This window comes from Zophobas morio, unplaced genomic scaffold (assembly GCF_036711695.1).
Source record: "Zophobas morio isolate AGI-343-1 ecotype UQ-CSIRO unplaced genomic scaffold, CSIRO_AGI_Zmor_V1 ptg000008l, whole genome shotgun sequence".
NCBI lineage: Eukaryota > Metazoa > Arthropoda > Insecta > Coleoptera > Tenebrionidae > Zophobas > Zophobas morio.
In genome coordinates, this window is record NW_026972113.1 from 336252 (window position 1) to 350731 (window position 14480).

The 14480-nt window shown below is 34.4% G+C and overlaps 1 protein-coding gene across 4 annotated transcripts in view; it reads left to right on the forward strand.

The window, feature by feature from the left end:
* LOC135124947 (uncharacterized) overlaps window positions 1-14480 on the forward strand; it is a 132832-nt gene that overhangs the window by 56961 nt on the left and 61391 nt on the right. For 3 of the 4 annotated variants that reach the window (XM_064050173.1, XM_064050176.1, XM_064050174.1), the window contains one exon: window positions 11664-11717. The exons of the other annotated variant lie outside the window; for it this stretch is intronic. In XM_064050173.1, the coding sequence (XP_063906243.1) occupies window positions 11664-11717 (54 nt within the window). The remainder of the gene's footprint in view (window positions 1-11663; window positions 11718-14480) is intronic. 4 annotated transcript variants of the gene reach the window in all.

Sequence of the window (14480 nt, forward strand, 5' to 3'; positions counted from 1 at the left end):
ACGAAAATACAACTTGAGAATCACCAGACTGTGTATTTCACCCCTCCATGAAACCGATGACATCATTTCTTCCCTTCTACCTCTTCTTTTTGTCATGTTCAGATTTTCCAACACTTAAAAGTTCTATTTCTTTGGTTGATTCCCGAAATCTGGATTCTTGCGTTAATGGAATGAAAATTCCTTGGTTCTTTTCAACAAATTTGGTTTTTATTGTTTTTTTTTTTGTTCCTCTGATTTTCAGCGCCACTATGACTTTTACATCTGCTTTAATGGACTTGGACCTTTTCTTCTTTTCAAGTTCTTCTTTTTTTTTTGTCATATTGAGACTTTCCAACACTTGAAAAAAATTAAATTGCGATTTTTTTTATATTTTTGACGAAAATCTGGAGAACTAGGGTAAACAATCAATTTAAATAAAGACGTTAATTTTTAATCTGAATCCAATAAATTAACCCCTGATTTGTCTCTATTATAACAGTTTTGGTTTAGTTTAGTAACACTAATTTAAGATGAATCTCTTGTAGATACTAATTTGCCCTTAATTTATCCCTCCAAAGTTATAGGTACAAAATTTTACAATACATTGCGTATTTAGTTTTAGAGATTTTTAATAAATTTTGCTTTGGTTTCGTTCTCTATGCATCTCTTTGTATTAATTTATCCATGATAACAATATTCGCAGAAACTGACAAACAAATCCTCTTATTTAAATATGAATCAATCAAAGCAGCATTTGAAGTGAATTTTTGTAGATTCGCATCAATGGAATATTTTAATTAGTGTAAATATATATTAAATAATGAATAAAACATAAATGCAACCGCAGACAAGTCGATAAAATGAAATAGCTACTAGTAAAAAAAATCTGGTAACAGTTTTAAGCACACCGTTGAAATATCACCTAATATATTATATTAAATTTATTACATTATTCAAAATGTTTTCCATTAACGTTTCAACTTTTATTCGTTTAAAACACTGATCTAATTTGTTTAGCATATTTGAAAACTTATTCTTGTTATATTATTGTTATATTATTCAAAACAGATGAAAAAGGGTTTGGATAATATTTAGTGCCTCATGATTTAACACGTTTGAAATTAATTTTAGGTTAATAAAAGATAAAATCTTTACATGATTCCGAAACGATGTAGTTAATTTCTCCTCATTCCTCCAACAAGTTGATGACGTCAACGCGAGGAATATTAAATACTCCTGCTTAATTAAAAAGCAACGTATTTAATTAATTTTTATGACGTCATCAACTTTTTAAAGAGGACGACAGCTTATTGTTAACAATACAGAAAGGAGATGTTAATAGGACATAAATTACCACTACGGTAGATTAAATTCGGATAAATAAATTAAAAAAGTAATAAGGAACCGGTAGTGGTTTCAATGATAACAACACTGTAAATCAACTAAACTACACAAAATTTAAATAACCAATTAACTAGATGTGGGTTTGAACTGAGTGGTTGCTATATTTTATCAGATCGACTTAATCTTTCTCAATCTTAATCTGTTATTGATACTAAACACACTATCATTGTTTCATTGTTATTTTTAGAAGTATACTTTGCCAGTAGTTTTTATATTATAAATTTGAAGTTGATTTTTTTTTATTAGTATCAGTAAACTACAAAAACAAATAACCTTTCGGCATTATTCTTCCAGAGATACAGAAAAAGTCCTGTGGTTGGTAATAATTAAATTTTTTTCTTGTAAACAAAACAGCTGTTTTCAGATCCAAGTTACCATCTGACCTTTTTCCGTTTTTCATGAATAATTTTCTATGTTATGAAAATTTAAATCAGATTTTGCATTAGTATTACACGGACTGTTACAAAACCTGAATATTTATGTGATACGTGCAAGGATAAAAATCCTTAGAAGCAATAGCTGGATTTTCAGGAAGCATAAATATGCAATAACATAAACTAAAAATAATTACTGCCGCGCTCACGTCCGAGCAATACATCTTTGCTTTCATATCCAGCAAGAAAATCTATAGCTAACGAAATCCAACTCGGATTATAATAACTCACCTCTCATTTTTATAAAAATGTATTCAAGTAGCTCTTCGTCATTGTATACACAACAAAGCTTCAGCACGGAAGCGAAAAAATTCACTCTATCTGGAACAATTTTTTGTTGAGGTATTGTATCTGTAATAGTGTGTAGTGGAGCTTATCGCGTGGTTAACCAACAAAGTTGTGTGTAATAATTTATTTCAAGTAAGACGTTATGTGTTGTGTAACACGTAGGCTGTTCCTTAAGGGTATCCTTTGTGCTCATTAAAAGATGCCAAATAAAATTTTGTTAGTAAAAATCAAAAAACAATACTTTTCGATGTAATAATTTAGTGGAGCTGCGTCATGACATTTTTGGTGGGGATGTGCGTAGGTTCAATCTTGTTCTTGACCAAAATTATAGGAAATATTAGCATGTAAATTTTGTTTATTACTTCTGCGCCAGTTGCACACAAGGAATAAAACGAAATGAAGAATTCCCAAAGTGAAGGCGTCTCTGTACACAATACGAATTCGAAAGCTTTCGAAAACTTCCTTTTTCCTGCTACATTATTAAAAATATCCCCAAACATCGTTTTTAAACTTTTATTGAATTTTTCTACCCGTGTAACTTTTGCATTAGCTTAAGTTAATTATTGCGCCCAATGAACTTGAATTATTTCCCATGTTGCTCTAGCTATCCCCTCTGTGAACGCATCGCATGAGTTTCCGTTTGGTTAGTCAAAGCTAGGACTAGATGCATAAGAAACAGGAACATTTCGCCTAAGTAAAATTAGTTTAATTACATCAGTGCATGTAATAAGCACCATAGAAAATCCGTCTGATTCCCTTAACTCCCTCTGTACGTGATGTGATACCTAGAATTGCGAGAAAGTCACTTTGAATATTCCCCAAGACGTAGACCGTGCTTCCCGGTGTATAATCTCGTGGAGTATTTTATAATGAAATCACCTTTGTTGCCTCTATGGTATTCTGATCTCCGTGAATAATTTAGGTCAAATTTAGGTAAATTACACCAAAAGGCGATGTTCAGGCTTGATGTACTGTTATTATTAACAGGGAGTGAGCAAAGGGTATTGGAGGAGAAGCTAAAGACGGAATTAAATTTTCAAAGTGTAAAGCAAGCAAAAAAAAAATGTGTCTTGTTACCGATGGCTCGGTTTTATGCGAACTCAGGATTGAGTTACATACCGGAGATATTTATATTTTTTGTTTTGTTTCAGGTGAGTACTCTTTGACATTTTCAACAAGCCGTGTTCGAAAGAGAGGAGAGTGGTAAGATAACAATGACAAGTTTTGTACGTAAGCTTCCGAAAGCTCAAATTTTTTGGGGATATAACGTTAATACTTGCTTTTAGATGACGTGAAGCGTTTGGATGTACGTGGGTTGAGGCAGACACGTTTAATTACCAGCAAGTTGCTGAAGTAGCTTAGTATTTTACTCGCACGAGTTGAAGTTTACAGAATTTCGATAGTTTGCAGAAAATTTTAATGGCTTCAAACAAATTGTTAGCTAAGTTTGTTCGTTTAAAGGTTCGGATACGGTGTAAATAGTCAACGTAAAAGAAGTTTCTTACGACGGGAAAATTGCGAAAAATATGTAATCTCATAAATGGAATTAAAATTAATGAAATCGTTAAATAATAAATAAATTCCGGGATGTTTTTATCCTTTATCCATACACGATTACATTCAAATCTGGTTGCGTTTGCATTTTACATAGAACGTGAAAATTTTACATATTTGTAGGAATATAGTGAAAATGAGCGTCAGGTTTAAATGTGATAATTAACATCTCGTTGACTTGAAAGTTTCAGTGGACACAAATCTCGTGTTTTCTATTTCTTCTTACAATACCAATAAACACTACCTGTCATACAATACATTTAGAAAATAATGTAAATAATTTTATTCTTTTTACTTTCACCGTGTTTTGTTGCCGCTACTGTGTTTTTGCTTTTTAATGTTTCGTTTTTATTCCAACGTCCAGTTACAACAGTTTTTCCTATATTTTGTGCAGTGTGGTTTAAAACATGGAATAAATTGCACAACAGTTTCACAAAAACACTGCAATAAGTCTAACCGTGTCTGAATCATAATAATAAATTTGAATTTTTTTTGTCAACGCTGTCGAAACCATGCAATCATCGCAATTTTTTTTATTTATTTTAAAAATACATTTAAAAACCTGAATGTCCAGCAACGAATTGTTGAATTTACAGTTGTCCTTAAAAAATACGAAAATTGATCAGATATGTTAAAAAAAAAGATATTTTAAACAAATTTGTGTGACAGCCATCCCCACTACAACTTTGATGACGTCATCTTAACATTTTGCTAAATATTTAAAATTTGCGAAATAATTTTTTTTTTCACCTTCTATGTACATGTGGGTTTTTGGAAAAAAAAGTGTACTAAAAGAAATGTTACCTACTACTACATAATAACGTAAAAAATGCAGAATCAGTTACTTGGAGTTTTGCACGCGCTTTGAAATTATAACGAATTTTGTAAATCTTGAATTAGAATTTCTCTGTCTCTTCCATAAAATTGATGACATCGTTCCTCAATTGAGTTTAAGAAAGGTTTTTTTATTTTTCGTTTTACAGAAAAAAGTCGAAGGAACAAAAATTTTGTTTTTTTTTCAATCCTAAAGAATCTCGAAAGCTCCTAATATGTTTTTCTTAATGCCAAAAGGTTTCGGAGTCCCCAAGTGTGTTTTTTTTATTGCCAAAGAATCTCGGGATGTCTAGTGTGTTTTTTAAAACCTAAGATTCTCGGGGGCCCCAATACCTCTTTCAAATGTTAAAGAATCTGTTAAGAATGCCAAAGAATCTGGAGGACCCCTAGTGTCCTTTTTTAAGAATTCCAAAGCATCTCGTAAGCTCTTAGTGTGTTTTTTTTTAAATGCCAAAGAATCTCGGGGAACCCTAATCTGTTTTTTTTATAATTCCAAAAATCTGCGGGTCTGCAGTATGATTTTTTGAATACCAATTATTTTAGGGTCACTAAGTGTATATTTTTTTAATGTTAGAACACATCGGACGGCCTTATATCTTTTTTAATGTTAGAAAAGATCGGACGGCCTTATATCTTTTTTAAATGCCAGAGACACTCAGGGGGCCCTAGTCTGTTTTTTTTTTTAAGAATGCCAAAGAATCTCAGGCACCCCTAGTGTGATTTTTTTAAAATCCCAAAGAATTTGGGGGCCCCTAGTGTGTTTCCTAATGTCAAAAAGTGGTGGCTCTTTTTTTATTGCTAAAGAATCTTGGGCGCTCATACTGTTTTTTTTTTTTTTTAATACCAATTAATCTCGGGAGGCTCTAGTGTTTTTTTTTTAATGTGAAAGAATCTGGGAAGCCGCAAGTGTGCTTTTTTAAGAATGCCAAAAATCTGAGGGACCCCTAGAATATTTTTTAAATGTCGAAGATTCTGTAGAAGCTCTAGTGTCTTTTTCAAGAATGACAACGAATTTGGAGGTGCGCAGTGTAGTTTTTTAATGCCAAAGAGTTTCGGGGTCCTCAAGTGTGAATTTTTTAATACTATAGAATCTCGGGGACCCCTACTGTGTTTTTTTAATTGCCAAAAATATCTGGGGGTGCCTAGAATGTTTTTTTTAATCCAAAAAAATATCGGACCCCTCTAGTGTCTCTTTTTTAAATGCCAAAAAATGTCGGTGTCCCTAGTGTATTTTTTTGAGAATTCTAAAACAGTCCCAGGGGTCCCTAGTGTCTTTTCTTAATGCCAAAAAATGTCAGAGGCCCATAGTGTTTTTTTAAATGTCAAAAAATCGGAGGGGAGCTCTGCGGTCTTTTTTAAAAAGTCTAAAAATTCTCGGGGGCTCTTGGTATAGTTTTGTTAAAAGTCAATGAATCTGGGGGCCTTTGGTGTCTTTTCAATGCTTCAGTAATTTCTAGTGTGGCATCCTCCTTTACCTTTAATTTAAAAATGTATCAATATTTTTGACAACTGTTTATACAAGATGTCTAAAAAATAGGGAATGAAGCATTTTATTTTGTTAATAAAATGAAAACCGATTTACCTAATTTTCCCGAAATTTTGGATACATAATACTACACTGTTAGTAGTGTTACACTGTACATATGAAAATTCATATATTTGTCCCTGTAAAAAGTTCATGACATCAGCACAAAATTTTATTACGAAAATCTTACCTGAAATATACAGCACACCCGCTTTGTTAGTTAACCCTCTATTAGATTCGAAGAAAAAAATTGATGGCTTAGACAAAATTCATTTTGAAAAAACAATAGATTCCTTGGGTGCTTTCTGGGTTTCTTGGTAATAACGATTTTCAAAGATTTCAAATCAACGACGTCACAATATTGACGGCTTGGTCAGAAGTTTTCAAATTTATTAATAGAATTTCATAGATAAGATTTATTCCATGTTTTATAGATGCGCTTTTCATAGACACTGACACTGATTTATCTCTTTCTCTGTTTCTTGCTCCTTCTTCGAGGATAAGTTATTATTGTCCGCCACAGTTGTGTTGTAATAATAGTAATATCGTTCCCTTAAAGCAGTTTACAATGCTTTTATTTTCTCTAAAACCGACCGAAATGTTTTGATTCATCTCCGTTTCGGTCCAGAAAATAATAATCCCGTTCGAACTCGATGCCTTTGACAAAATCTGGCATAAAAATAACGAAATCGTGAATGCATTCTACTATTCGATGCAGTGTGCACAACTTCTTTCCGAGAAAAATCATTTTGTCAGTTGTTTATTTGCTCAACAAAGAGGAGAGGTTCCTGTCGATCGACGGCAACATTAAATTTTTAAATTTGTTTATAAAACTCGATAATGAAAGACGCTTTCTCTATTTTTAAACCTTTCGAAACATAGAAACACATCTGTAGTGAAAAACCCGAAATTACCGGTTATTTTTTGTCGGGATTGCTGCCGTTGAAGGACGTTGTTTATTTTTTGCGGGAGAAAATCACGAACCAAACGAAAAACACGACAACAATCAATAGCCGAAATGAACAAAAATAGAGTAAAAATTTCCTGTGTACGGGTTTTAATTAGTATTCCCCTTTGCCGGTTAAGATAATTACGTACACTCGACCGAGCTTTTAATAAGTAAAGGAAAAACTGAATCGCCGATCGGTTACGTCGCCTGAAAATTCAGCTTTGTAGCTTCAAAATCTCTGTTATCCAATCAGTCTAGCAGACACTCAAAAGGAGCTTAAAATAAATATACTGAAAACACTCGTATGGCAAATAAAAATTTCATTTTAATCTCAACAGTACAAACGTGAGCGTAATGTGGAAGGAAATAGAATTTATAATTGTATCAGAACAAGGTCTGTTTTTGCTACTGTTTTATTTTTGATCCCTTTGGCGAGGCAAGGCAAGGTATACGCACAAAGACGATCCACGTGTGTCGATTAAATGGTAAATAATGGCTTAATGTGTTTGTTAACGCTAAATGAGTTAACTGAAGTTGCGGTAGTATAGATTAACATTCCAGCTTTGATGCAATTACTAGACGCACGTATAGGAGCCGAGAACAAATTGTTCATGGTCGATGTTTTCTTAGATGCGTTCACGAGAAGGCTAATTAAATTAGACGGAGTGAATCGATTTGTTAAACAAATTTCTTGTTTCCTCTTTGTTTTGATATTGGTTGAACTAGTTTTGGCAACAGTAATACAACTGCAGAGAAAATCCAATGATCAAAGTAGCATAAATTTAAATAAAAAATCTAGCACCGCTGCGATACCTAGCCGAAACTTTGTTCACACCACAGAGTCAGAATAAATGAGTCATTCTTCATCTCTATAATAAAAGCAAAGAGCAATAAAAACACGGTCAAAGACAGCCATGGTTTTTTGAAAGTTTTTTTTTGATCGTTACGTTTTCTATTCAACTTTCAAATTGGCGATCTGACAAGACGAAAATTCTATCAGAGACAAATCCTCAAAAATCCATGTCTGTCTTTGATTGTGTTTTTTATTAGTATAGTGGTATAGTTATCATCCTGTCAACATAATATAAATCTATAAAGGAGCTCGAAGGGTATTTTTTATTAAGAATTTGTAATTTGCCCGTTATTGCACTTATAGTCTTATAGTTTTAGCTACCTATGATCCCAATTTTATTATTGCCTGCTCTTTTTTCCCCGTCTATGTAATCCCATTTTTTTTTTTAAAGAAATAAAAATATCTGGATTCTTTCGCATAAAGTAAGCAATAAAAGTTCTGCAAGTGTGCCGTATTTTTTCCGGATGCACGAAACTACAATGGATTATTGCATCCAATTTGCGTAATAAAAGATGACTTGTTTCCAGTGTTTTTTCGCTCCTGATTTTGATGGATTTATCTATCTACAATAATTTCGAACAAATTAACAGCTACTGTCCAGCTAGAATGACACATTAATAAAATTAGAAGATTAATGGTGGCTTCTGTCAGCAAAAGTAATTTAATTTAATGCAATAGAAGGTATTTATGCACCCTTTTTACCATAAAATAAATCAGGGCAGTCAGTAAATAATACAAATTATAGTACTTCAATTTAATAAATTAATTCTAATCTCGTTAACTAACTCCCCATTACATATTTTATGCACCAATGGCACTAAGTGCGAGGGCCAGAAATAGGTATGTCCTAACTGCGCCGATAAAAGTCTGAAAGCTAATACCAAATTGCGCCGATTCCTGCTAAAATTTAATCGTGTTGTTGAAATTTAGTGTGTAGTTGATATTTCTGTCCATTTTAAAATTGCTAATAAATATTAAATTTCAAAAGAAATTAAAAGTCGGAGAACTAGGGCAGTTTTAAATTTTTCCTGAAATAAATCGTAGGGTGGAAGTACTTTGAGAAGAACACAACAAACTGTAGTGGTCGTATCGTCAGCAGTAATTATTTTCAAAACTAAAACTTATTTTCCATGAAAATATATTTCTTAGATGTAATTACTTAACATGTTCTTCTCATTGTATTTCTACTCTACTACAGAACCCACGAAGAGACCTGGTGATTTTTCTGATCTACTCACCCACGACTTTTTTGAGAAAATCGGCTGAAAAGTCGGTCGTAACTTGACACAAGTTAAGTCAATGAGAGAGTGTAGGCAAGCCACCATGACACAAGTTATGTTAAAAGAAAGGTTTAATGGCATGTTGAACAGTATATACAGTGAAATGTTATCACATACGCATGGCATAATTAAATTTCAAGCATGAAACGAAAGCCAGTGCCATTTATTTATTTCTAATGATAATGTTGGCTTAACTGTCAATCAGTCCGAATCATATTCATAATTTTCAGTAGAATTTTTCAAGTCTTTTGATGTATAAATCCATTATGCTGTGCCCACGTGAAACGTACGTGACATTAAGCTTATAAGGTAGTAGAATGTATAAAAATTGGTCGAAAGTTGTTTGACAGAACTTCCCTCGTACCGAAAGTGCAATGAAACATATCCAGCATTTTCGAGTTGAGTTTTTACTTTACGCAATTTTACGATGACCTGATCAACATTTTTGCAAGGACACGTATATAAACTTGGATTAGTGCAGTCTAGTACTTGCTTAAATAAGACTGATTGTGGCAAACGACATATCCTCTAAGAAAATAGATCTAGTACTTGTTAAGATAAGACTGATTTTGGTAATTGACATATCTTCTAAGAAAAAAAAACAAGGGTGGATGGGCGAGGCTAAAACTTGCTAAGTAAGGACTGAACAATATTAAGAGTAGTCATTGGAACGAAGAAGGGGTGGGTGGGCGGTACTACTGCTTGCTCATGAAACTAAAAAAAAAAAGATAAATTTAACCCCGCCCCGTAAAATGAAAATTGAAAAATAACAGTATTGTATTCCTAACATTTTCTGGGAGAACGGAGTGAACCGTTCCTGATTTAATTAATAAAATAAATTGGCTCATTGATTAACTTTTTGGAGCCACTTATTGAAGCAAATCTAAAAAATATGATTGCAATGATAAATCAATTTATTCGGCAAAATTTTGAAATAACGTCATCAATTTTTTGGGGGAATGAACAGATTTATTTTGATCAACCACGCTTACAATGACTTTAAAGCATCTCTAAGATTTCAAAGTATTCTGTTTTGCAGTTCCTGATTAAATCAATAAAATAAATTCACGCATTCATTATTTTTTCTGAGTCACCCTGTTATTCAAACTTTATAAATATTAAACATGTCTTAGAATATTCAAAACAAGAAATAAGTGTCTATGTAAATAATAATCGGGTAAAGAAGCCACATAACTTTAAAATGCGTTAATTTTAGTTGTTTTTAATGACCCCGAAATCGGTAAATTATCTAATCGGCACAAAGCACCGCAATATATTTTCCACAATCACAAGAGAAAATCCACCACCCCATACGTACACAGTAAATTTTATTTTAATCGACCTTGGCGTCAGTAATTTCCATTTTTAAACACGACCCTTGCATTTTCGCAAAAACTACCGTCCTTTCCCTTTGCAGAGACTGGAATAAAAAACAAATGAAACGATAACACGCCATCAATAATGCACAACCGAAAATCAATACATCCCGGCATTACTATGCAGCACAATCACGTTTTCAGTCCCCGTACACCATCCCCTACGACAACATTCCCTTATCCATACATTTACCTGTCTCGCTTTACACCCTCCTTGTTACGCTTCCGTTTCAATCAGACAGAACAGCTGTTTTATATGGCTCCGAAAACAAATCTTTGCTGCGAAGGTCGTATTTTGTTTGAACGTAGGTAGTGGATGGGCTTCTTCTACGAAAAATGAGCTTTTTGTGTCTTCACGTGATCGAGAAAAAAATATTTAAAGCGGACGTCGTAAAGTTCACGGCGGGTTTATGCTCGGTAATGCTGGTGTACGGTTTGAAAGTTCATTTTGGAACGAAGATGAACGGGTTCGAGGAAAGCTGCATAATGAGCAATGCAGAATTTATTGTTTGGTGTGCATTAATCTGGGAATGTTTATGGGGTTCAGAGGTGGCGTTTTTACGTGGACAGAGCAAAAATTCTCTGAAGTCATGAAGCAAAAAGTTGTCAATTAAGGATATTAATTACGCAGGTCTGCATTAAAAAAAATGTCTGTGGGATGATGGAGCAGTTTGAGTGATTTAGACAGGGGTTTACGTGAGGATTTTCCAATTAATTTCCTGCATCATAGCGTCCGATAAGCTGAGAATTTTATATCAAATAAATAAAGTTCAGTGTAATTAATTGGAAGTTAAACAGGAAAGTATGCCTCGATTATTTACACAACACAAGACGCCATCTAGCTACATAGTTACACTGATGTTAGGACACATACAAACAAAATCGATTATTCTCTTATTATATGATTCTTCTTTCAAAAAGAAAAATAGTTGACGACGGTTCACTCTTAAACAAAGATGAAAAATCTAGTGAAGATAGCGTTGTAACGGGCGAAACTTACTTCACTTTTTCTGTATTTCACTTCTTTTCGTTTCTCGTTCTACTCTTCGCTTACTTTGAGCTTTCTGAAGTATTCAACTTAAGCTGCTAATTTACTCTGAAGTTATATACGTGATGTACATGTCTTTAACTTTTTTGTTACTTTTACTTGCCATAATTCACTAGACTACTCTTATTTTATTCTCTAGTGCCCTACCGGTGGTCGGTGAAGTTAGCGAAGAAGAGTTGTCTCCACACTTGGGGTAAAGTGCTTTCCAAAATTTGAATGTTTTGAACATCTTATTGTTTCATGTTAAACCACACTCATCATCGCATCAAACAACAGCACAATGAATGGGTTGAACCCCAACCCTTTTTTAACCTTTGTAGATTGTTCCACCCCTGTACCGTCACATCGTTCATGGTCATGTCTCATCGGTAATGATGGTTTAACGTTTTTTGTAATTTTTTTGATGTATTTTTGACGTTGTTTTTTGGTTTTTGTAAGAAGAGAAATGAGCACTACGTACATTATTAGTGAGATTTGTTGTGTGGTAGACAGGTAAGATCAAATCTACGCCCCTGCATGCTGTTGCGTTTGCGTGTCCTTTTTACCGAGCTGTGGTTGCGCCCCTGGTTCAGACCATCGATTTTTGTCGTCAACATTAGATAAATAAATTAACAGGAAGATATAGTTATCTTGGATTCGGGTCAACATTCACCCCACTAAATCGTCATACAATATTAACGGGTCACAGAAATAACGCAAAGGTCGTGGATGTGGCAGGATGGAGTTTTTGGCACGCGGCGACCGTATTAGGTTGCGCGAACACTTTACTTAAATCAATTTCGAGCTGACGTCATCGATTTTTTGGAGAGGATGGATAAACCAATTGAAAACTTTAATTCTAAAGTTCATAATACTCATTTCGGAAATAATATGTCGATCGCTAACAGACCGACAGACGGAGACTACGAGACGTGAAATTGTACATGAGTCAAAATGGTTATTGCAGTTGTTATTGTTCATGAAATAAAATATATTTTGTCGTAAAAATTAAAGGTTTTTCACAATAAATACCCACTCACTGCAGTAATTACCGATTGTGATTAATTGAAGCGTTTTTAAACACGTTATTTGAAATTTCGATGTTTTAGTTGCAGGGATTTTAAAATTTCATGACAATTATTAAATGCGAAAACTCGTTCATATTAGTATTTTTTACAGCGACATGTATCATCATTTGCACTTAAAAGCACATAGTTCTGTGTACATAGTTTTATGTATATTGTATATATTATTTTTGAATGCATTTTTTTGCAGTGTACAGTTACTTATTTCGAAAACATTACCGTCGAAACCAGTATGTGTTGGTATATTGGCAAAATAAAAACAAATATTTCTTAAATTATTAAATGTATTATTACACCACAAATAAAGAACATATCATACGACAGATTTCAAGCAAGATTTATTCAATAAAATTAAACAACTTTAATAAGTGTGCAAAATTTCAAAACAATCGGTTTCGTAGTCATGTTTTTTTTTTACATACATAAAGTTAAAAATAAAGTATTTGGTAATAACTTAGATCTTTTCAAAATTTGACTATAATAAGTTCAGTAGTTTTGGAGATTGTCTGTATGACAAAATCACCAGCAGTCGTCAAACGAAAAACAGACAAAACGGGACACCCATTTTTTTATATTCTGGAAAATACGAAACGTCGAGAAAACATCAGGAAGCAAAAATAATCCTAGAAGTGAAATTGTAGTTACAAAGAAAGATGGTTTAGGAATACGACGTAATTGGTGTTTACGTTTTTTATTTTTATTTTGAAAATATTACTTTTCTGTGAAAATAAAAATCCGTCTTAGAGCTTTTCAAAAATACTCACAACTTTTAAATAGATTATTGTTGGACGAAAAGATATATTACTTAAGCGTATTCTCAAAAGTGCTTTTTTACGGCGTTAATAATATATATATACAGGTATAATTCAAAATTTTCCGAAAATTTGGTTTACGTACTGTAAAATTTGTATTTTTTCTAAACAAGTTCAAAAAAGCAGACAAAATTTGCCTTCGCTTCCACTGAGACCAGAAGTCGAACTATCAGTTTTAATTCTAGGTAGATATTAGTTTTGAAGTGTTTTAATCATTCAGAATATATGTACTTGTATATAAAACAAAATAACAGTTTTGTAAAAAAAATTGTTGTACTGTAGTTTTAAAACTTTCCATCAGGCGAAAAGTGGACTCAGAACAACCTGAAACTATCTAAAAAAAAAGACAATTAATGTACGACCCTTGTCTGAAAGTCTTTACGTTAATAACCCGCGATTACCTTATCTACCGTCCACGAGATGCTATGCGTCATCCAAAGCCGCCTAAAAACTCTCCGACCTTGTCCGACACAACAAAAACCCGTCCAAAACCGCCACCTCTCGCAAAGGTCAGCTCGGAATTCCGGCCGAGTTCAAGGCAGCATCCATCTTTACGTAACTCTCCCATCTCGATTCACTTTCGCGTATTCATTTATCCACCTCTGCCGTGCCATCGCATCATCAAACAGGTGTTTCCGAGTTCGGCCGAACGGCGCGTTCGTCGCGTCGCGCACGAGATTGACCCTAAGTCCAGGGGGCGCTAGAGGCCACGTCTCCCCTACCACCGCGGCGGGAGCGGTGATTCCGATGCAAGCTCGACGACGACCGCGTGCTGTTGTGTGCTTTCGCTTCTTCAGTGGACCGTGTGTTTGTTTCGCCGCCGCCGGTTGCACGCGCTGCTGCATAGGGGAGCGCGGGGCGAGCGCGTAAGGGGCGTGCGTGAGTGTGTGGTCGTGATCAAAGTGCGCCGTGCTGCCGCCGCCGCCGCCGGACATGTACTCTTCGGCGTCGTTGAAGGGTGCCAGGCACAGCTGGCACTTCTCTTCGGTGGACTGTTTGTCTTCGAACGTGTGCCCGCCGGCGAGGAGCTGGGATGGGGCGGTGGGCCGCGGGCAGGGGGAGAGGCCGCTGAGGAGGGCC